The sequence below is a fragment of the Phymastichus coffea genome, unplaced genomic scaffold (assembly GCF_024137745.1).
Source record: "Phymastichus coffea isolate CEN01 unplaced genomic scaffold, Cenicafe_Pcof_1.1 PCOF00099, whole genome shotgun sequence".
In the NCBI taxonomy this organism is placed as follows: Eukaryota; Metazoa; Arthropoda; class Insecta; order Hymenoptera; family Eulophidae; genus Phymastichus; species Phymastichus coffea.
The window spans coordinates 440779-466290 of NW_026706910.1; the positions used below are offsets into that span (position 1 = coordinate 440779).

At 38.5% G+C, this 25512-nt stretch overlaps 1 protein-coding gene across 6 annotated transcripts in view; it reads left to right on the top strand.

The window, feature by feature from the left end:
- Window positions 1-10597: 10597 nt before the first annotated feature.
- LOC131670049 (glutamate receptor ionotropic, kainate 2-like) overlaps window positions 10598-25512 on the top strand; it is a 71741-nt gene continuing 56826 nt past the window's right edge. For all 6 annotated transcript variants that reach the window (XR_009302421.1, XM_058945364.1, XM_058945367.1 and 3 more), the window contains exons 1-2: window positions 10598-10934; window positions 13168-13361. Coding sequence is in view for 5 of the 6 variants with exons in the window: in XM_058945364.1 (XP_058801347.1) it covers window positions 13253-13361 (109 nt within the window). In the remaining variant the exon portion in view is untranslated. The remainder of the gene's footprint in view (window positions 10935-13167; window positions 13362-25512) is intronic.

Below are 25512 nucleotides of genomic sequence, written 5' to 3' on the forward strand. Positions count from 1 at the left end.
ATAGGAATTCGCCGATAAGAACTCGCAGTGCAACGCGTTAAAAGTCGGGCTGTTATGCCAGACTATCTCCACGTGCAATTATGTGTCGCGAGTGAGCGCTGATGTATAGGTCTCTCGAGGAAATGAGATATCGCGCTCGATAATTTCTTTCATTTTCGTTTCTATAGATCTAGCAGCGCGATCGACTCTTTTCGATAGAATTATTCTAATTTTTATGATTACTGACTTCAATTAGGGCGTAAGCTTGGATTAGAAAACGCATATTACACATAGCTCTACGATCAATGTGTATTTACTGCACGCGATATTAACATCGTAATAATACCCGACTGTGAGAATCATTGAAAAAGTAGCGAATAGCTGTTATTATTTCTATATTAAGTGCATATCGAAGAAATGTAGCTACGAATATTTCATTGATTACAAAAGTGCTTGAACGCTTTTGTTTGCGCGTTAGATCATTTTCAAATGAATACATAATACTATATTGTAAACATCAAGTATCGATAAGTAATTATACTGAGAGTCGCTTCGTGAAATACATTTCATAATCAAATCATTAAGCCCATTAGACAAGAATAATTCAGTATCTTTCTCAAGCCTGATCTAATTAAAATTCTTACCCCTCTCGAAAAAAGTCGCAAAGAATAAATAAGAATTTCCGTTAGCAGATTCGCGTGAGAGAGATAAGAGGAAAAAGCATTCCAAGCGATTGCACTCTCAATACTCATTAGGTCGCTAATTGAAATAGCCCAAAAGTGCCAGTGAATTTATGACGTTGCAAGCGCATTGAATTTTCATAACAGGCTCGTACCGAAATCTCTATCGTGTAATTATTAGCTGCGAAGTACAAAGTGCGAGGCGCGGCTATAACGGCTTGCACGGAGAGAGAGGGAGAGAAAGAGAGTACGATCGAAACTGCCGCCATCGGCCGACAGTTCCGCCAAGCGCAACTGCACTTTTCGCGCTCGGAAACAATGGTTCGCTTCTCGACTAAAGGAGAGGATGTGTGCGTTCGTTTTGAAAGCGACCGTTGAGTTATGCGACTCAATCGGATGGAAAATTTCGTATTTTCACTGCTTTTTCAAACTGTATTTATGTTTTTGTGAACGGAAGAACACTTTTCATTTGTAATAGGAAAAATCGTGTGAAAAATAAGAACACACCGTCTACCAAGTAAAATGAGCACTTGAACATTTTACTAAGTAACATTATACTAAAAAATATTCAAGAGGCATATGAATATTTCTCAGGTTTTAAGAAATATACTCTAGGCTTATCAGCTTTAAGTAAGTGCACCGATCCATTATTTTTGATTTCAAGAAAGAAGCACATTAAGAATAATTTTCATTTTTTTATGAGGTAACATGAGAAATAAAATTTCTTTTCGATAAAATGACATTTTTATACATATATTATTAAATAAATATGTAATTTTTATATTTTATAAATTCATTGGCACAATCAACGGACAGGAACTGAACGAATTATTGATACGTTGAAACTAATACGGATTTTATTTTAATACGAATCGCATTTTTTTTATATTTGACTGTTAATTTAGCATATGTTTCCTTGATGAGTTATACTGTCGGACAGTCATAGTGAGATTTCCAAAAAATAAACTTGATGTTTTAACACAATAATGGCTCAGTTTTCATAGATTCTTCGCTATTTTCCGAAAAAAAGCCTTATCTCTCTACAACTCAGAAATGTTTACAAAATTCTCTACGCGATATGACACGTCTACGTAAGAAATATGAAAATCAACATTGTGATAGTAAACTCTGAAGTGACATACACGATCTCCTAAATAACCGATGCTGCTTGCTATAGTAATTTTTAGCATTAAAGCCTTCAATTCTGTTATTTGTATTCATCCACTTGGCAAAATCAGTGTCTTTTATGTTTCTATTCTTTTACGGAACGCCATGCTTACATGCAGTGCTTACATGCAGGAAAAATAAAAGTTGATGCTTGTAAGAATATTGTTGAATTTATGAATATTGAGTTCTCGTACATTTCAGGATTACACCGGAATTCATCGCATCATGGAATTGGTAACGAAGATTCTGTTTAACATCCGTCTTATTGCTTGAGTTATAATGATCTTTATTACCATTGGTAATAATGCGGTAATTGTTGATTGCTATATTAATGATTAGTAAAACTGTAATTACCTGAACTGGCATTGAAGAGAATCCGATAACATCTGGATGAACCTTCCTAACGCGTTCAATAAATTATACTGGTTTAGTAACTCAATTAACTTTCCATCTGGTTTCATTTTCAATGTCAGCACCAATGCGTGATAAGTAAAGAAATGATCTTGCGATGCTCTTCATCTTGACAATTCCAAAATGAGCTGCATGCATGTTTTTCGAAATCGTTTGACATAAAATTAGTGGAATGGCTTTTTAGCCGTAATTATCTCGTCATCCGTTATTAATTAGAAAAACTTACCTAGATGAGCGTCTTTTCCTATTTCGTTAACGATAATAGTAGCGTTTACAGGAAATTGATTAATTTTGTTGACCATGAAACGCTCAAACCATCTGGCTCAATTGTAGCGTAAACAGTTTTTTTCTCTTCTCGTGAAAAGAAACTTTGAAAACAAACTCGAATGTCTTAGATAACAGGGCCTCGTTTAACAACAATTTCATCGTCTCCTCTCGGATCATAAAAGTGACATCCCACATCTGTAACCAAATATTGTATTTGTGAACTTTACGGTGAAAAAAATTAATTCAGACTAAGAAAGAAATTGTTTTTATTAATGCAAAGATAATTTCATTATCGATCAATTCAGTTGTTAACAATATACAAACTAGAGGTTTAGATTGGAAACAGAATCAGTTTTATAGTTCGAAAATGTTTAACAAAGTACACCATTAATACAATATAGTGATTTTACAATGCGAATGTAAAGTATAACTGTCAATTATCGGATCGGCGTTTTAAAGAGATTTCAAATACGAACTAACACGCATTCGTTATCAGAGTAAAATATTTATGATTTATGACCAATTCACGCATTTGTATTACTTATTTTATCATAAACTTCAATATACCATCTCATGATGCTATGTAAAATTATAATTTTATATTTGCAATTTTATATTTGCTTTTGTAGTATAAGTAATAACTTTATATAACAAATGTAAAAACTGTTTGAAATTTAACTATTTTTTATGCTTTTACTACAGTTATGAAAACAATTATTATTTTGAACCACGTGAACTAAATGGATTTATCAATAAGACGAATGCGGTCATTTTAGTTTCTCAGGAACAACTCTTATCGTAAATAGTTTTTTTGTAGCAATTTGAAGAGTTTCTTTGCTCTGAAAACGATAAATAATAAATTGAATTGAATAATAAATATGAATTCCTTGAGAAAGAAAAAATATATATACATATCTCCTTCCATTCGAAAAATTTAATTTATCTAAAAGTATAGAACGTCTACTATATAAGTTGGTTGGATTGATGGTCAGTCAACTAGCATACAATAGCAACCATTAAGGACTATTGGCACCATATTAGCATCGTGAAAAGTTTATACTATAATTTCACGCTTTTGTTTGATGCTAGCTTGATTCCCTGCGAGGAATTTATTGAAAACCAAAATTCTTATATTCGTTTTCGAATACCATGGTAACAGCTCTCTATAATCATGAAAATATATCATGAGAATTAATTTAAAAATAAATAGTACAGTTGGGTACAAATGCTTATACCCCAATTAAAAAAAATCATAGCTTACTCTTTAGAAATAAGAATATTCGGATGATTCCATTATTTGCGAGACTTTAAAAATTAATAGTATTTTTTTTTATTAAACAACATTGCATTTGTCTTATTCTTTATAAAATCATTGATACTCAAATTATCTTGATTTAATTTGGTAACAATAAGTAATACATACAGTTATATATGTTCATGAGGTAGTTCCCACCCTATTCTAAAATACCTAAAATTCAAAGTTTTCTAGTTCCGTTTATAATGGACGTAGATAAACTCGCAGGGACTCATTTTAAAGAATAAAGCAATTCCTTTCATATTCTTTGGTTCTTTTTTAAATTGAAAATCGCGTTTATTACATTAAAAAAACTAAGCCATTTTTTTCATTTTTTACCCCTCGTAAAAAAACCTTCTAACTATGGAACAAGTAAATCCATTTTTTTAATTTGGAAGAATAGATGCGCATTTGTCTCTTTCAAATGAGTGAGATAGAATCGATTTTTATCGAACCAATAAAAAATTACGTATATTTTTGTTAAAAAAAATCACTTTTTTTCAAGTTTGATTATTTTCAAACGTATGCACTGTGAGAAAAAATGTTTTCTTTTGCATGTAGAATAAGTATTTACTAAAAAAATTAAGTTTTGATAAAAAAAAATTTCAATATATTATTCTTATACGTTAAAAAAATGAACGTAAATTTTTATTGGATCGATAAAAATGGATCATGTCCCGCTTATTTTAAAAAGAAGACAAATGCGCATCTATTCCACCTAATTTTTTAAAAATTGACTAACTTGTTCAAAAGTTAGGTGTTTTTTACGAGGGGTAAAAAATGAAAAAAAAAGTTTAGTTTTTTAATGTAAAAAACGCAATTTTCAATTAAAAAAACCAAATAGTATCAAAAGTATTGCTTTGTTCTTTAAAATGAACCCTCGCGAGTTTTCCTACATCCATTATAGACAGAGAGCTAGAAAACTTTGAATTTTGAGTAATTTAATATACGTAGGGTGGGAACTATCATGCAACTGTATTTATTGTGCGGTTATAACAAATTTTACAGTTTTGCCATGAACTTTATCAATTCTGTCAAGTAAATCTACTGGTCCGAAAACCCAACCAATTATCCATGCAGAAATACAAAAGGCTTTTCTCGCCGAATCGATAGTTAATGTATGTTCAAACATTCCTGGTAGCAATACTATAAAAAAGAATAGAAAATCCAATAAATATACAACTTAAAAACAAATTAGAGTAAAGTACTTACCTACTTTCATTATTGAATCAGTTATATATTTGTATGCTTCACTACTAGAAAGATTGTATTTTTGGCCAACTAGACAATCAACCCGAATTCGTATCGAGTGCTTTGAGCGTAAATCTATCCAAGTGAATTTTTCGGATTATTGAGTATGATGCCCTTTGTATTATGATTAATTAGATGCATAATTTTGTAATTGCCAGGCTTCTGAACTCAAACTGGTTGAAAATTGTCTATGATATGCCTAATGACAATTTCAGTGAAATAGTACATTAGCTAATTAGTGCGCGGGAAAGTAGATCTCGTGTGAAATTTACGCCCAACCGAAGCTTGGGACGCTCGGATGAAACAAGAATCTCTTTCCCGAACATATTAGGTACAATTTTCTTTTATTTTTCAAAACATTTAGAAAGCACGAATTTCAGAGCTAATTTTTCGCTAAACCTGCGAGAAAATTGATATTGTCGATGCGTTGACAATAATTAAATTTTATCAGTTTTATTTTATCGATTGAACTTACTCTTTTCAAACTTGTACATCGAGGTAGAGCATTTGCAAGCTCTATAGCACTTCTAATCATATTAAAGAATGGTTCGATAAGAATCTACTTATCAGCGGATCTCGAGAGTGCTCTAAATGTTGAAACGAAAGCTTCGGTCACACCGACTGTCGTTATTATTTCGATTTTCGCGTTCAATGAGCGATCGATTAGTTTGGAGCAGTATTATCCGACTGCTTGATGCGATTGTGTATAACCTTTTGCATTACCGTACAAATTTATCGCTGACTAATTGATTAGTGATTTTGCAATATCATTTTTAAAACAGTCTGATACGGATTTATGGTTATGGTCGAATGCCAAATCAACCATTGTATGTTGAGTGTTCTTTTTATTCATATTAAAGCTTTTAATTCTAGATAAATTATAAATTAAACTTTATAGAGATACAAATAAGACATAAATAAATACTTATAATATGAAATAGATGATCTATAAAATAGCTGTAATATAAATACTATTTTTATATAGCGTTTTGTTAAATTTAAGAATCTGAATATTTTTAAAGCTTATTTTGCTATTTAAGTTATTATATTTTGTACTCAATTCGTCATAATGATAACACAAGGATTTTATTAATATGATAACATAATTTATTTTTACTAATTATTTACAGAAATCGTTTTGTAAATTATGAAGTGGGTATAAAATACTTATTCCAATACCTCCCTTTATTTGAATTTCGTAATTCACAATTCCACAATAATATACGTTTGTAATCCATTTCTCTCTTAGAATATTCTTTTATGTTTTTGTTCTTTTACTGTATTTTTCAATTTCTCTATGCAATTGTTTATTTCGGTAATTATTGAATCAGTTGTTAAATTTGGATCTTGCATTGATAATTTTTCCCGACTGTTTTTTGAGGTAGTTTTATTTTATTTTATTAAAATTAATGCAATCGCAGTAAATATTTTCTTTTTCTACACCAGTGTTATTTTTTTCTTAGCTAATTAATAATGGATAGTGATCAGTGATAACATTTGTTAATACATCTGATTTAAAGAAAATATTATCAAATTAAAAATTTAATGTTTAATCAATAAATGGTCGTGTTATATCCTTGAAATATTATTGAAAACCACTCAAAGAAAGTTATGCAATTCTATCACAGTTCGAAAAAAGCAAGTCTTTTCAATTGAAGTAGTAATTCATAAAATATCTCAATGTTCTGCATCAAAGAAAAGAATTTCAAAATTACGAACATCATTCCTTCTCTAAACCGAGTAACACGAACAGTCAACGCTTGATAACGAAATCTGAGATATCCGAGTCGGGAAGGTCGATGTTGCTGGCCGAAACTGGCCACACCGATGACCTCCTTCATCCTAGTTTGGGAAAGTTCTCGGCCTTGTCGTCACGCGTCCCCGAGTACTGATTTAATTCGAGGGTCCTTTCCAGCATATATACACTGTATAAACCTCCCTTGGGAACAATCGTTGGCATACCAAGCTTTGCAACATGCTTGTATTGTGCAACTTATGCTTCAAAGTGCTTCATGAGAAACATGCTAAGTGCACTGTAAGGATCTTATCACCGATGACAAGTGATACAACTTCTTGTTGATACACATTCTTGAAAGAAAATCAACTTTTTTTTAAGACGAATAAATGATTTTGATATATAAATAAATTATATTTAATAAATCTTGTTTTATGTATGAACAAATAATGATTACACGGTTGATTTATCGAAATATTCATTGATGTTCAATAACCTCGATATGTATTTTGGATGTGCGTAAATTAAACATCGCATGCTAGTGTAAATTACCATACTATGGCCTTGTACTTTGTAAATTCTCAAAGAAAATCTCTGCATAAAAAATCGTAAATACTTTTCACGAAATCGACTAGCTTGCCTAGCCTAATTGATATGCCCTCAAATATGTCTGGCTATACTTGAGCTCTATCACTAGACACTTGAGCTTACCAATCAACGTAAAATGTCTCAATCAAATACGGGAATGAAAAAAAGCCACTGTTTGACATATCTCATCAGAAACGATGGTGCAACTTTAACATAGTGCAAGACATTCTTAGATTACAGCATATCATACTATCAAATAACTTGCATAAATTTAATGCGGAGAGAGGTATAAATTCGTTGACTTTGCGATCGAATAATAAAATTTGTAGTAGCGATCACACTAGAACGAAAAAGTTGGCAAATCTTTAGCGTTACATCCTGAGACGTAATTAATGCTTCTTTTCATTAATGAGATAACGATTTTGCAATTAATCTAACTCAGCACAAATTTTGTAGGTCGAAAAATCCAGACGCTATAGACGACACCTCCACTTTTCGGCAGTTGACCGCGATACTGCGATAGTAAACAAGTGAAGAATGAAAGGTTAATCAAAGCGAGAAATTAAATAAAATACAAATCTTGATTACCGGGTCGGAATTTAACATTAGTATCAATCACGTCAAATTTTTTCTTTGCTATTCGACGTTGGCAAAAATGTTCGTTCTTTGTCTGCTGCGTAAATGTACGAGAGAGATTTCATACGATTCTCTAATGTGAAGTTTCCCAGTGTAGAATTGTTCCTATTGAAAAGCTGAATCATCGGCGTTGAAGCTTGCATTTCTCTCTTATGCTTTTGCCCTCGTTCAAACGTATTTACTTGCTTTTACCTTTTCTTCTTACCGTCGGAACAATACTACGTATTTGAAAGTTCTTGGCGTAAGAGTGTTGCAAAAAGCTAAGACAGCATCTTCGTTAGCCGTTACCTTGGATTTTCCGGATGTCGAAACAATCAAGTAAAACAAGAACCATTCTACGCTCTTTGTCGAGACCATAATATCGCAGAACAATTATACAGCTCGAAGTACAGAGGCACTAATGGATCAAAGGGATCATCTTCCTTTATGGTATCGATCCACTGCACGCCAACAAAACTTATTAAACGTCACTCAATAACAAGGAGGAAGCCGATAATGCTCCGAAATCCTTAATCAAAACCGTAAGTGGAAGTATCGAGTATCGGCCACAAAAGGCTGCTGGTAAAATTTCAAGTTTAATAAAACAACCTTTTAAAGTGAGGCATAGCACGGCCGGGACTTTGTGTATTGAAATGCAGTGTCTCGCTCCCGTACAGAGGGAGAGAGAAAATGAACGTCGCCGACATAGCAGCAGCAGCAGCAGCAGCAGCAGCAGCAGCTCTTCATCGCAGCTGTCTACCTCCGCGAAATAACTCTCGCACCCGTCACACGGCCCTTGCATAACGTTGGCCCTACACTGTTTTGTTCAGTCAAATGAATGAACGCGCCCCGTCAAAATCCAAGCGCAAATGGAATCACGTTTCAAGCAAGCTCGTTTTTTATCTCTCTCTCTCTTTTTCTCTCGCTCTTGTTCTTGTCCCACGGTGGTGAACACGAGGCGCGACGAGTATACTCCATTTTTTAATGTTTACTTTTTCCCGCCACATATCATTTTTGCTTTGACATTATTGCCGTGTTTGTCGAGCGACAAAGAAATATCAGCCATTTGATAAGTTTGAATGGAGTGTAGCTCGCTTTCAAAACATTGCTGCGGCTCTTTTGTTCTTGCAAATTCGAAGTTTGATTTTTTACACGAACGCTGTAGTGTTTTAATTAATAAACGCATTCCCCATCCGACAGGCCAGAAACCTTGTTGTCGTTTCATGGCATAATTACCATTTCACTCAAAACGATCCACGAACATAAATATCGTTTAAAAAAAAAAACAAAATTGTCAAAGTGCTCCAACACACTCGCATCGAAAGGAGAGCCTCGTTCGCTATTATTGCTCATTTGGCCGTGCAGAAGGTAGTTTGATTTGCATTACATGCGCATAATCCAATTTTTCATCGTTCATACAGGGAATTTAATGCGCTCGCAAACTTTTCGGGTCGTTAATTCAAATTGGCAAACAGACAACAACTCTCTCTCTCTCTCGTTATTTAATGAATTCTCTTTGAGCAAATAAGCCCGAGAGAGCGCTACGCGCAGCTGACAAAAATTAAATTTTAAAATCGCCAACCTCTTTATAATGTAGATCGACCTGTCTTTCATACTCATAAATATTCAATGGGCAACGATAATTCGAGTGCCTCCGTCTAATTTGATATTATAATACCGGAATAGGTTTTCAGCCTGTCACATTAATTACTATACAATGTTGGAAAATATATTCGTTTTTCTAGAGCCATGCCGCGGATTAAAATTTAATTTCTTTTTTCTCCCTTAGTTGACGCGGTGGCAGCGACACTCTCCGACGTGCCACCACGTCTGAACTGGATACTCGTTCGCCGTCCGTATCGCGTCACAGTGTTGGAGAGGCATTGTCGACTTGACGCGCTTTCCATAGTCCGTATTATAAAAATGAACGCGCAGGTAAACGAAAGTTTACGATTGCTGTTCCGTCGTCTGTAGCTCATTTGGTTCTCCGCATTCCACGCAATCATTAAAATACTCAGAAATTTTCATTGCGTTCGCAGATGCCAGAACCAGTTAGAGGCGCAGAATAAAGCACAATTGAATTACTCGAATTTGGATCAGGTTATTTAAATTTGGAACAGTCAGATCGCATTTCAAACGACTGTATTTATAAGCTCGTGCTCAATGTAATTCATACAGCAAAAAGTAATAGTAATAATGAGAAGTAGGACTGTCGTACATTCTGAAGGCTGTTATCTAGAAACATTCTTCGCCAAGAAAACTGCGTGAAAACCAAACGATACATAACGGTAAGAGCACTATACAAGCGCCATTGAAGAGTGAGCACCGCCCCGCCGAAAAATCCGCCCCCATAAAATTCAACCCTCCGCATCTCTCTTTGGCAGCTGGCGTGCACATAACGATACGAATGCGAAAAAAAACGTAGAAAATGGAGAAAGAGCTCGCGCGCGCGCGCGAGAGAAAGAGAGAGAGAGAGAGAGAGACAGCATCGGCAAGGGGGGCGGGAGGTTCGGTATACGAGAGAGAGAAACACGTGTCGCGCGTGCGCTCGAGGGCGCCGAGTTTGTTATACAGTTGAAGAAGAGGCAGCGGTAGCAGCAGAGGGCATAGCAGCACGTGGAAAATCGGGTGGCGCGCCGCTCGCGTTGCGCAGCCCGGCGGCTAGTCGCACGCTGGCCGCTGCCACGGGAGGTCTGCCGTTGCTGCCACCGCTGCTCTGCCAACGTCTCTGCCGCTCCGTCGCGCGTTCGCTTCTTCATCCCCCTTATATCGCATCCAATCTCTCTCTCTCTCTCTCTCTCTCTCTCTCTCTCTCTCTCCTCTATCTATCTCCTTCTCTCTATGTCTCTATCTCCCGAGGCAGCATTCAAAGGTTATGTCACAACCGACTATCGCCGACGACCTAGCCGCTAAATTCAAACACGCACAGACAAGCCGAGCGTACCTGGTAAGTGCACACATCACTGTATTTTATTAACGAGGGGTTGCGAATGAACATTCAAGGTCATTTGAGAATTAGCAGCCAGAGCGGGAGCGATAAAGGCAAGTCGGTATAAATAAGCCGCTGCAAAGTAGAGTGGGAGGAGGAGTAGCTCGAGTAGGTCGTAAATCACGAGCTGAAGGAGACAATGAGAGAAATGCCCCTATGATCCTCTCTTCTCCTCCTTCTACTTCTTCTTCTTCTTCTTCGTCCCGACACTCGGAGGCTCTCGCAATCAATACTTTTCGCGCGCGCTTGTTATGCGGACGCGGGGCGCTCTATCGCATTAGAAATCGATTACCGCGGGGAGCGACTTTTACGCTCACGCGCATCCCCGATGGGATGCGTTATGAAGTCGCCGCGCGGTCTCGCGCGTTGGGGCGATTTATATAGGCGAAGAGCGGCGCGCTCCGACCGTGGACGCTACTCTTCTACTGATCTCCCGTGTAAGTGTACGTCGATCCGCTGATACATTGCTACGCGCCCCTTTATTTCTATTGTATTGTTCCCTCCTCTCGAATGTGATTGCACGGCGGTTGTGTTTCATGTTCTCTCGGAGTTCTATAATTTTGCAATAATCAAATTACATTACTGGTTTATTGCTTACATTGCGGATATGCGTGCTATTGAAGCCATAATTATGCGTGATTCGTAAGGTAGTGTACATTTCGCTACATAATTAATAATCTATTGTATCAAATATGATTTATCCAGATTCATCGCGTTACGAAGCTGACTAAGTGTAATTTATTGTCCGTCGAGAGACAATTGTACGCAATTTATACACCTCGCAAACAGCCAATGGAGCTCTCAGTCGCGTTGAAACCAAGAAAAACGTCAACCGTTTGATGGATCCGCGTGCCACGCAATGTCTTTTCTGCCGGTAAACTCGATGCAATTTCAACTTTGCGGCAGCACGTGACGCGGCGCAATCGTGAAAAGGGTACTTAAAGCATCATGCAATTTGAATTCACTGCCAATGAGCCATGAATATCTCGCGCTGGTCGACCCCCCTCGCCTCCCTACCTCTTCGCGCCGCTAATTAATCTTCCCTTGGTAACTAAAGCGCAGTATAAATCTCTCGCGAACGACCGCAAAAAGGCGCTTTTCAAGACAAAGCGGCAAACAAAAAATGAAAAAAAAACGCGGAGGGGGCAGGAAGCAGCTTCGGAAAGAACACGCCGACGACTAATGGCGAATCGTCTCGCGTACGAAGAGGAGAGAGAGCGACGCGATCGTTCGAAAAAATTCGCTACATTGTTGGCCGCACGGCCGAAAAAAAGAGACCAGCTTAATTGACGCTCTTTCGCGACTCGCCTTTTCATCGCGCGCGACGCGACGTTCCGTTAGTTTTCTCTCTCTCTCTCTCTCTCTCTTTTTCTTGTTTCATTTTGTTTCCATCGCGTCGTTTCAAAACGAAATCCTCAACAATACGGTCGCTGCTAGCGAGCCTTAAAGCGTGGAATTGTTTCAACGCTCGGTCTCTCCAAGCGACACTCCTTTCTATCCGACGCGGAGCTTGTATGACGCCAGTGATTAAATTTTGAGTGTCGAGTTGAAGCGTTCGTCGGTAACATCGTTTCTCTAATTGCTTCTTTAATAAAAAAAAAAAAAAAAAAAAAAAAAGATAGGGGGGGAGAGCTTTATAATTTAGCAGAAAGCTCAACTTGGCGCGGTTTCAATTTAGCGAAGTAGCTTTCAGCGAGGAACTACACGTATGAATTTACCAGAACATCATATACCACAACATGCGCGTACTTTTAATTAAGCAGTTTACCAGCCTCGAAATTTTCGTACGAGTAACAGCAACAAGCGTGATGCGCTCGAATCTCTCGAGAACGCAAACTTTCTATATGCGCTTGCTCGAGGGTAACAACCTAACAGCAGCCGCGAGAAAATAAAGCGCAAAGCCAATCGCATTTAAATAGGCGATGTCCTCGACGACCGTAGAATACGCGTTAATTCTCGAACAATAAGTCGCCATCTCGAGCTTGGGTAACGAGCTCCCTGGCTCCCATTGGAAAATCCCCTTTGGAAAGTTGCAGACGGCAGTCTTCCATTCGCCGGCTCTTCGTTCGCTTTCTCTCCCATCTCGCGACTGGACTTTTAATTAGCCTCCTCTCCCATAGCCGTCCAATTGAACCCATGGTAATCGTCAACTTAAGGGAAAGAAAACCTCCCGGAACTTTTGTGCTTGCAGATTGATGTTGCTACAGCGAGCGTAGCGTAAAGCGGCCTAGAGAGTTGGCGGTGTGGGGGTCGCACTTCCATAGTCGAGATGAGCTATGAAGGGGAAGCAGCCGGGCTTACTTCTCGCCGTAGTGCTGCTGCTGCTACCGCTACTCCAGCTGACCAGCGGCCCAGTTCACGCTCTACCTCCGCTCATCAAAATTGGTATGTCTCCTCTCTCTCTCTCTCTCTCTCTCTCTCTCTCTCTCTCTCTCTCTCTCTCTGCTATGGCTTTAATCGACTACCCTCCCTAGTCTTCTGCACAGTTGCATGCTCTTACGCCGGCGCTATCTGCATGGTAATTCATTAATTGATTGCCCAGCGCACCAGCGATATTGTTCAAGAATATTGTGTGTCATCAGCAATTCAACTTGATTAAATTTTCAAGTTTTCCTCATTAGTGCATTTATAACTTGTGCGCTATCGAAAATAAACATGACGACGGAAGCGCGGTGCAAACAAAACGATATGCCAACACGCTCTTCTCAAAATAGTAGCCCACCACCTTATTAATGAGCTCGTATCTTCGTAATGGCGTTTCATATTTTAGAAAATTCCTAGGCAGAGATATTTTAAAATATTTAACGATAGATTTCTTATAGATTCCTTCGCTTTGTTTTTAACTCGTGTAACTTTTAATGAAATATAGCGTCAACATGTAGTTTACAATAGGTAGATTTGTGTAAGCTACAGATAACGTGAACGCACACATCTTTTATATATATATATATATATATATATATATATATATATATATATATATATATATATAAGCGACCCTTTTCATTGAAACAAAATACACCCTGCCAAGCAACTTCGATCAGTTGACATATCAACTCAAGGGCGAGTTGAAACCCCATCTGTACGAACACCGAATGATCGAAACTGATTGTTTTGACTGTGTCTCTCGTCTTTATTATCCATCACGCGCAGTATCTATATCTGTGCCTATATATGTATATAAAAACTATTTTTGTATGGCTATATAACCAAGCGATTCGCGATATCGCGATATCCACGACAAAAAAAGGAGAAAGAAAAAATAGCAAACTTCCGAAAACTGGAAGCGAGATGGCTTTCGAAACATCGTCAACGAACGAATCTCCACGCTTGAACACGTATAATCTTGAGGGTTGTAGTGACTAAATCCCTTGAAATAAATGCCAAGGTGCAGCTCAGTCGTGAGGCGAAGAGTTAAGCTGGCAATATAATCTAGCCCCGATCCCCTGCAATTGACAAGTTTCAAAGTTTTCGCGGGACAAGAGCCAGGGAAGGTGATGCGTCGCCCGTAATTGTGCTCGATGCTAAAGAGAGGAAAGGCGCAAGGGCGTGATCGGATGGTTGCGGTATATCGACGCGCGCGCGACACTAATCTGCAGCCGCTGCTCGCGCCGGGGGATGTTCGGCATGCCAAGGAGTCGCCGCCATCCGCTTCCGCGCATTCCATTTCCGCGCCCGATGGACCTGCCGCCCGGCTGTCCAAGAATTCGCGTCGAGGTTATATTGCCGTCCGGTCGATTCCCAAAACGCGCCTGGCGACGCGCGCAATTAGCGCGGGGCAATTATTAGCGAAGCGGGAGGGAGCGAGGCAGAATATTTCAAGCGGCCAAACACTCCGGATTGAATGTCAAACGCGCGCTGCCTTGACAAACTTGCGTGCACTTATCAAAGGCGTGTAATTGATAATTGCCGGTGGGTCGCTCGGTTGCGGGTAGTTTTTGCGGCTTCCGAAATATACACGCTCGCGTACGCGTGTATCCTTGCGTGTAACTCGCTGCTTTTACGGCTTTTTGGTTTTCTCGCGCAGTGAACCGAAGCACGAAAAAATTAACGCGCACGGGAGTGCAGCTTTCCGTAATTGCGAGGTATCGAGCTCTCGAGTTTCATGAAAAAGCGTTTCGGTTTTAACAACAACTGTTGTAACTGTTGACCCGATAAGCGACAGTCACTCCAACGGCTACCTAATTGTAAAGTAAATCTACGCGATAGCAATTGGCAGTTTGTAAAATGCTAATCACGGTGTCGCAATGGAGGTGAACTGGAGAAAATGTGAATATTAATATTCGACAGAAAGCACATTACAGTGCATTTGATTATAATATATCATTTAATAGCCCGCTGATATCGTAATCTTACGTATTGGCTTACGGACCCATCAGAAGAATTTTCCATCCATCGGAAAGACTGCGCACTCGGCAAGGCTTTGCGGGAAAAAAGGAAAACATTCGATTTCGCGTTCCACAACAAGTTCAACAGAACCGAGGAAAACGCCTCGCGAATGCACCTACATACGCGCGCGCATACTCAGCAATAAGGTTACAGTTTTCGGGCTCACAGACCAAAATATTCTTTTGTGCGTAAGCAAAAAAGACTGGCACAGTTATTCAGTCGGCCGAGAGTTCAGCGAACCGCTTTCTCCATCTCTTGCTCGCTCGCTCGCTCGCGTCCGCATCGAACGCAAGAAAGTTTAGCTAACTCGGCAGAGAGTCCCGGCGCTCGTCGGACTCACTCGGCAGTTTAGAGTGTCGGCGTTGTCGTCTTCGTCTCCCTCTCCGGCCATTTCTTCCCCATCTCCGCGAGAAGAAGCGCGGAAAAGAAGCGGATAAACAATCGCCGGCGCAGCCGCTAAATCATCATAATTTTCTCTGCCGACCGCAGCACGCGTACGCGTTGTTGCGCAATACGCGGTGGCGGTGGCGGCGGCGGCGGCGGCAGGGGGTTACATAAAATTGATATATGCGTGAGGCGCTCGGGCGCGTAACACAAAGCGCGACGAGCTCCGGTACGATTTCCAATAAGGCGCAGCAGCTAGTCCGCGGATATGCATTACAAATTTTAATTGTGATTTCTTAGCCCTCGAGATCGGATATAATTGACTTCTCGCGGCGATAAATTTCGCAGATATTTGCGGCAGCGAAATAGCGCGTAACGAATTTCATCTGTTTCCTTCTTTTCTGCTGATTGCAGCACGAGGATTGTGACGTATCGCTTACTGACGTTATTCGGCGGCATTTATTGCCGAATGCTAATGAAGCATTTGACGCGCCATTTATCATAGGATCGCGGCGCGCCCAATCGTTATTGAATAATTTCAATGATTGCGGCTGCTCGACTTTCAAATGTTATTGCTTGTATGCATATTTATCGAAACGCGTTCGAATAAATGTAGATTTTTCATCGAATCAATATCAAGCGATATTTATATGTCTGCGCAAACCATATCGATATAAACATCCGTTGTGATTTTTCTCGCGCTAGATACTCTTGTGTTCCTATCTCTCTATCTCTCTCACTCACTCCCTATCTCTGAACTTTATTTGACGCAGTGACAATATAGTATTCATCGTATATAAAAATAGGCTTTGCACAGGGGATTTCTCGAGTTTTCGCAAATATTTTATAAATCCCGGGAGAACTCCGCAATGAAAACGAATTAATAAAAATATCGAAAAAAAAAAGAAACGAGAGAGAGAGAAAGAGAGAGATTTTAACGGGAGCGTTCAATGAGCAATAAATATTCCTTGGAGTCGAGAAAGGTGAAATGAATGGAACCTTTTATTTAGCGAGGCTACGCTAATAAAGCGTGATGCCAAAGTTGCGGCCATCAATAATCGCGGCAAAGACTCTATAAATCTCGATTCAAAACTCGATCCCCCGCAAACCTAGAACTTTATCGGCATTCTTGCCACCTACTCGTCCCTTTTTCTCTTGCTCCCCAATCGACGACTACGTAATTATTACTAATTAATTTTGATCGACGTTCGTATTTTTGCATGCTGTCGGTTTTTATCGGAGAGAATACAACAACGCCAGAATTCCGGCGTCCCGGAAATTCTCCCGTTCTGGTTAGATCTGCATAAGTTTTCCCCCCTTTCTCTCTCTCTCTCTCTCTCTCTCTCTCTCTCTCTCTCGGCATCCACTTAGAGTCGACTGTTGCTTTCCTCTCTCCTTCCAGACGCACGCGCGCGCTTCCCTTCTTTGTTCGCGCGGACTTCTTTTATCTCTTCACTTCCACTACTTTTCTACGGCCATTTTTTCTTGCTCTCTTTCTCTCTCTCTCTCTCTCTCTCTCTCTCTCTCTCTCTCTCTCTCTCTCTCTCTCGTCGCACACCACCATCCAGTCGTAAGCCAGACCTGCCTTTTCTATATCCTAGCCGAACTTTCTCTCTGCATTTCCCTCCTACCACCCCATTACTTTTCTCCTTATCTCTGGTGCTTCGCTTGCTCGTCGTATTTTTCATCCCAAGCCACGCCGAACTAGACGCAAGCCACTTGTAATCGTTTTCCTCCCTCTCTTTCTCTCTCCCTGTCCCTTTCTCTCTATCCCTATTAATGAAATATTGTTTTTCAATTTTTCCATTCTTCCATCCAAACGTCTGTTCGGAAATGTGTACTCTATCCACGAACTTCGAGGGTACTACTCTTTTCCTCTCTCCCTTCAGAAATTCACTTTAAAAAATTGCTTACACGATGACTACTCTTTACTAATGAAGTTCACTTGCACGTATATGACATGATCGATCATTTCTAGTGGCAAGGGGCATAAAGGGGCATACAGACTGTATCTCCAGAGAATACGTTGTTTTACCTGGTGAAATCTTATTTGCTCTAATTTTAGCAGGAGCACTACTTTCACAATATACATTTTTATTGGGTGTTGTTGGGGGAAATTGAAATCCGTCATAATTATAGTGAAGGTTAATAAATTGCATCTTCGGTTGTAGAAAATACAGATTGAAATTGTAAAGGCTTATAGCTTGGAGCCAAGCCCAAGCTGTTCGATCTACCGAGTTACTGGAGCTTAACGAGCTATTTAGAACACGCCGAGCTTCTGAACTTTCAGTATGTGCTGAGTCTTCGAACCTTTTCAATGTGTCAACATTTTAATTGACTCTTAAACCTACTTCAGCTTCGTAAAAATCAATAAAAGGCACAGCTTCCTAAAATTTAATAGGATGTTCATGTGACATTTTTTAAAAGTTATATACATTCTTTTTATAGATTTTTATTGAAATTGTTCAAAAGTTTGCAGCACTCACTACTTCAACTTTTATACAAGTTTGATAAACGTTCTCTACTATTCCTCTACTATTATATTATCATGACCGCAATGCATTATCTTTTATTTGCTTTAATTTTATGGCTAGAATTTGGCAAAGACTAGCAAATTTCACAACATCGTAAAAATTAATTTTGATTAAAACGTTTCGACCTAAACAAGTGCAATTTTCGTGCTTTTACAAAACTTCTCCAACAATAACAGTGGAATAACAACATCTCACCAGAAAAAGTTGTAAAACAGAGCTCTTGTAAAAAAAATAATAAAATAAATCAGCATGGAAACGTCCTGCTCACGCAGGAATTTCGACAAGAAAAAGTTATAAGTAGGAGCATTCGTATAAAAACTTGAAAAGAGCATGTTCTCAACGGACGAGAAAAAAAACGTAGAATTTTCAGCATAGACCAGTTGAATGAAAAAAAAAGAGCGGAGACAGACATATAGAGACAGACACAGAGAGAGAAAGAGAAGCGCCCTAGTGAAGCAAATATAACGAGAGAACGAGGGGAGAAAGCGGCGTCGAGGGAACGAAGTTGTTAAAGAAAAGAAGAGCAAAAAAAAGAGATTTTCGCGGGCTGAAGGAAACAAGCGCCGCGGCGATAGAACAAAACGGGAGCCAGAAGCGGCGCTTTGTTCGACTATGCGGCGCCTCGGCGACCACGAATATAACTTTCGTGCGGCTTCGATTTCGCTCGCAATCTTTATAATTGGTCCTGATGAAAAGCAAATTCGAGCTAACTCTACCTTCCTCCGGACTTCTTCTTCTTCTTCCTTATTTTTTTATCTCGGAAAGCTGTTTCGAGATTAACGGATAAGAGCGAGATGTTCCTTAGGAGGAGCGAAACGAAGTGAAGAGTCGACTACTTTTCTGCATAATCGTTGAACTTTCCCCAGGAGAAGTCTTCGTCCCTTTTTTTTCACTTTTTTTTTGTCTCTTTCTTTCGACCTCTTCGTTCTCGCGCTCGATTCGAAATAGATTAAAAGCAATGAAACATTTTTTCTCCTTCTATTGTCATTTTTAATGGGAATGTAATTTCATTATTGTGTGGAAAATAAAGGCAACCAATTACAAATTCAAAGGGCACGATGACAATTGTTCGGACGATAGTATGATGAACTGGTTGGTAGTTCAAAAGTTATAAAATTATGCTAAGTTGATTAAATAGATTACCAAACCAAACCAACAGATATACTAAGAGACTCGGTCGGGCCCTCTGTGAGCTTTGCGCGGCAACTCCGAGAAACTAAATTTAAGAAAAACAATATCTTTCGCATTAGCAGTTAAATTTACTTTGAAAATTACAAGAATGAAAATATATTTCATAACATTCAAGTATTGCAATTCATAACAAAGTTTTACAAATGCAAAGAAGAAATATTTTACTATTAATTAAATCTTTTCAAAGAGCTACTATCAATCCAATAAAGCAAAAAGGTTATTATCTTAGTAACCTAATTCGGTTATTATCCTATTTATTAAACAGGAATCGAGATATTGGTACGACACAGCGGCGGCAACAGCGGCGATTTAAAATTATAGTATGTATAGTACATAGTAGATAGTAGAAGTAGACAGTTCCATTTTCATTATAAATTTATCTGATTTCATCAATTTCTATTGATTGATCTTCAAAGTTGCCTTCGTGATTCATTAGAAGTGTTTTTAAGTAGTTAATTGAAATTTTTTTAATATTATCCGATATATCTTGTAAACGATGATACTTTTATGTTATATCATACCATCATTTTTATATTATCAGTTAATCAACAAATAAATAAATAAAAAAGGAACTAAACTTAAATTTAATTAAATATTATATATTTTATAAATTTCTTAATGTCTATTAAGATTAAAACTTTTTAAATATTAACATTAGGTTTTATGTAGAAGATATTATTTCTTCGCCACCTTTGAAAATAACATCATAATGCGCTTAAAACTAATTAAAGAATAGAATTAAATGTGAGTAAATTCATAACTAGTATGTTTTTCTACACACGTATTCAAGGGCCACCCGATATATTACAATATCTTTCGAATTAGTAATTAAATTAATTTAGGAAATGAAAATATGGTCCATAACATTCAAGTCTTGCAATTCATAAAAGGCAAAAAAAGGCGAAAATGAGCAAAACGGGCAAAAAAATTAAACATTTTAATTACATATGCATAGTTGTAGTGTAGACATATTAATAGTGTAAGAAATACATATAATTAGGGAGGCACAAATTGTAACTGAAACTTCCAGATGAATCATCGTTAACAGATTGCTTAAAATTAATCAAGTAGGTCGTTTGGAGAAACTTAGAGTTATGCTTATCGTACACACGGTTCAACATATACTAAGGTACTAAGTTTCAGGACGCAATAATCCTCGAAGAGAGCGTAGGGGTCAGCCAGCAAGTGTGGTAGCTTCTATTAATAAATTTTGTGGCGTAATTCTGGCTCAAAGTCTCTTCTTGAGCTTATATCTTTTTTTTTTAAGTAAGAGAGAAAAGAAAGAGTTAACAACGCAAACCTGTTCCCATGTTTTTTAAATAAACGGAATTTTGTTTTGAAACTGTTTGGATCGCAATGCATTTGTAATGAAATTGCACGCTTTCCATACGAACTTGCTGATCTTTGATCTGATGTCTTATATAGACTTACTCATAAATAGTGGACTTGACAGTAGAAAAAGAATACTGCTAGCTTTTGGCTTATTTTTGGAATCTATATGATCGAAAGTAGTATTATTTTGAAACTCCTCTTTTCACCTATATGTGCCTGTGTATGTGTAAATGTGTGAGCGAATGTCTGTGTATTTGAAATAAATGTTGAAGTACACATGATCAAATGATTTTATCAGGAAATGACAAATCCATTGAAATGCGTAGATGTCCGAGAAATTACGTATCATCATCACTCAATCGCAATTTTATATCAACGTGATTTTAATGATCTATAGAAAATTAAACCAGTTATATGCGAACTCAAAAGTCTTGAATAAAATTATTGGTACGACACAATTGAAATGCGCTGTTGAACGTGAATTATTATATTCCTATTATTCCAAATGAATTTTACTTCGATGGAGTATTAAAGAAATTTCATACATTAAATAACATTTTTAATATTACGATCATACAAAATAATAAAAAGTTTCTTCAACTCTTACTAACATTACAGATAGTATGATGACACGAATGAATTTAGCAGCTCTTTTTCGATATCATAATGAAAGCTACATGGTAAAAGTTAGAGCTCTCGTCGCCCAAAACGAGTTTTATTGCACGATCCCTTCGTACGATTGGGAATTTTTTACGTTCAATCCTTTTTTTTTGCGCCATCTTTTCACTTTTACGTTTTTATTCTTTTACATGATTAAATGGTACCGCCTCAGCTAGTTTTTCCGTATGCCTTTTTCTTCATTCTATTATCTCGTGTAATGAGATAACTTGAACGAGCGAAGAATAATTCGTCGAACTGCGCTGGTAAAAATAGCTTTTTAAAAAGTTAAAAAATTAATGAATCATAAATTGAAGAAAAGAAAAGAAGCTTGTATGAGACTGTGACGTTCACTGATTTATTCTTTCCCATAGGCAGTTGGAATTTTCTCTCTTATTTTTTTTACATTCTCCTCTACCCTTAAAACTATCTGCTCCTATTTCAAGCCGGCAATATCAAGGAAGACAAGTGCAGGACATTAAGAATCCGGGCACTCAAATAAGAAAGTGCTTTTAATAATTTGAGGCATAGCACAGAGTCGCACAAATGGCCAGAAAAAGAAAGAAAAGTGTCGAGGCTTCTCTTTTTTTCTTCTTCCTCGCACTACTTAAAACTTTCCATCTCTTTCTGTCTTTAGGTATGTCTCCGAGACAAAAAAGGAAAAAAGAAGGATCGTTCCAACCCTTAAAATTGATGCTATTCCGTAGCGAGATTTACATCGTGAACCGTAAACGAGAAAATCGTAAGTGCTCGCATTAATAATAAAGTGCTAGGCGTTGGAAAAATCAGTATGTGCGAGTAGGTGGATGTTCGTTTTAATTCTGACGTAAAAGAGAAAAAAAGGCCGGGACAAATCGTTGGAAAATACGGCTTTGCATATAAGGGTAAAGTGAGTAGCAGTCTAGAGTCCCCGGAGTATTCTTCGCCGCCGCCGCGAGCGAGAAAATGCAGTTTGCCCAGCTCTAAAGAGACATGAGCGAAACGCTTTGGGTGTCAGAATAAAGACTGTCACGTCTTTTGTTATACGCGTGTATACGTACTTCAAGGGATAAATTTAATTTTACCGCTATAAATCTTCCGGCAAATATTTTGCTCGCACGAGTGACGGCGTTGCCAAGCGCAGCGGCCAAAATAATTGTTAAATTGATCATGAATGTCGATTTGACGAACGGCTGTTGTTTTTCGAGATAATCTGTGTGTGTGTGTGTATGTGTATCAACGACAACTCGGATCTCAGATGCTAGAATGACAGTCATGCCAACATCAGGAAATATAATATAATATAACACAGCGACAACGGTTGGTCAGTTACGTAGGCAAGCAAGCGTCGCAGCTTGGCTCTGGGAAAACGGCTTTCTTTTCGAGCGTCGAAGGGCGCAAAGCACAAAATATATACTAGTGATATATAGAGGACGATGTGGCGCTATTTCCATCGAAATACAATTTAGGCAGGAATCCAAGGGAAAAGGCGTGCTTCCGATTTCTTGGCAAAGATACGGATCAGATGGATTGACTTCTCGGGCATCCAGTGTATATATAAGTTTTTGGTTTCTTTAGCGTTTACTTGTCAGGAGTCACTTTCATGATGATCGATTAAAATGGACATCTTTTCCCCTTCACTGTTCCCCCAGGATTTTTCTCTCATCTTCCCCCCATTCGGTTTTTGATAGAAGAGGCAATTAAGGCCCGCCTACTCTTCCTCTCTTTTTTTTCGCGCTGAAATGGCTGAATTAGGGTATAATGGTTCTGCTGACGATAGGGTGAAAACTTTGTTAGCGATGCTGAATTGTTAAGAGACAGATGGAGAGAGAATGTCTTTTTTTTCTCGTATCTGCTCGCAATAACTGACGTTATTTAATAACATCGATTCTAGACAATTATTCCGAGAATAATTGATTCCTTTTGCTCCAATTAGCTCTAGATGTATTTATTGGCATTTTACAAACGATGCAATAGTCATACTAATGGTGATAATGCATTTTATTTTAATTTAAAACCATAAGTAAAATAACATTATAAGGATTAACTCTGCAGCATTCATCAATGAACGATAATGACGTAGGGCTTCTAATTTATCGCGAATGAGTCTTTATCTATGTGATTGAAGATTGCATTAAATTAGCGGTAGCATAGATACAGCAAATTGAAATCGTTTATCTTATCAATGTCACATTTGTAAATACAAGCCGAATAACAAGTGATAAAGACAGGAGCCCCACATACTGAGCGCGCCGAGGAGGTAGCCGAGCAAACTAAACATTCGCCTCTTTAGCGATAAGAAGCAGAGTGGAGCAATAGTCGACACCCCATTGCACATAGTCTTGGCGCCGCCTTGGCAAGATAAACACGAGAAACGAAATGTATTTAGGCGTGTTGGGTATGTGTACACACACTTCGGTCTCGACTCAATTTACGCCAGCAGTCTCTCCTTTTCGTTGAAAAAATGTCAATCAGTTGAAGAATCCTAAAGAGCCACTCGGATTTTAATGTCTTCAAGTGTAGAGTCACGACAGAGTGATAATTTATCTCAATGCAAAAGCCATAGTCTAGGAAGACGAAGAAGCGGATGGCTGTGCAGTATCACAGGTTTTCCTCGGTCGAGTGTAACGGTCAGTAAATCCGCATTAGACCGTCTAAAATGTATTTGGCTCCTTTGCGCGGCGTCGGCGGCAACGTGATTCGTGTGACTACTCTTCTCTGAGGATAATGCGTTTTATCTCCCTGCGTGGAAACAGAAAAAAAGGAGAGAGAGAGAGAGAGAGAGAGAGAGAGAGAGAACGAAAGAAAGAAACCGGCATGAGTCTCGTCACCTCTCTCGGGCGTGAATTCCCACGGGAAATCGTAAAAATGTTCCGCGCTGCATAAGCTCGCACACGCTTTTCCAATCGATCTTTAGCGGCTCTTCCATGCCTCGACTCTTTTTATAGATGAGAAAGTACTTGAGAAAAAGTATTTCTCAGAAACTCGTCGTTTCATCCCCCCCCCAGCCCTCCTCTTCCTCGCCACTTCAATGTGGAGAAGGGAAAAAGTCTTTAAAAATTCTTAGGGGTATTAGCTCACGAATGCGCAGTTGCTCTTCTCTGCCGTGAAGCTTTAACTTTGTTACTTGGCATTTCCGCTGCCATTCAGAGTGATGAAGTCGCGGCGAAGGGAAAAAAAGTTAATTCTTAATCTTGTTTTTTCCACGTTGCATTACATTATGCTTTGCCCTTTTTTACGCTTACGTGGCTTTTTTCCCACTCGGTTCGTCGTTTGTTGAGACTTTTCTAACGAGGATCTCGTAGTTATGCAGTCAAAATAAGCAGTCTTGGACGATATGACGACGGGCACAGAGTAAACTAAAACTACGAATTTAGGTGAATTTGAACATTTATTACTTTGTTAAACGAAACATTTGCCCTGCAAAAATTACCTATCATATAATAATCAATAGTTATGTTATACTTTGATTGAACTTTGTGCATTCAATTGTATATTCAATTGTTTCGACCAGCTCAGAACTGATAATCTTTCGACTTTGATTTTTAGTCACAGATAGAGTTTTCAACTGTTGTGTAAGTTGGTAGCAGTGGCGTTGGAATCTACGTCAAGTGTCAATATTACCAACAATTTGACGAGAAGCTTGTATTGCTTTTCTATTTCCGGAAAAATAAAATAAAAAAAGACGACGAAAGGGAAGAAGAAAAAACGTCGGAAAAAAAAGGAAAGAACCGCATCACTTAAACATTGCGCAGCGTAGAGAGGCGTCACCCGCTATGAAATCAGAACTCACACGTAGCGCACACGTATGGAGAGCTTTGCATCTCGCCGGCACTACTGCCGCGCAGCTATTCGCATGCAACTCCTCATATCGAGGTGTACGAGAGGGAGAGGGCCACGGTCACCTCTCTCCGAGCGCACGCACGCGGAATGCCAAGTAGGACGTGTGGACTAAAAGTTGGACGAAATTTTTGCTCCTTCTCCGTCTTGCCTGTAGCCACCTCGATCCCCTCCGCCGTCGATCAGGCTCTCAAAAGTGTTTTATAAATATTTATGAACGAACGTGCTTG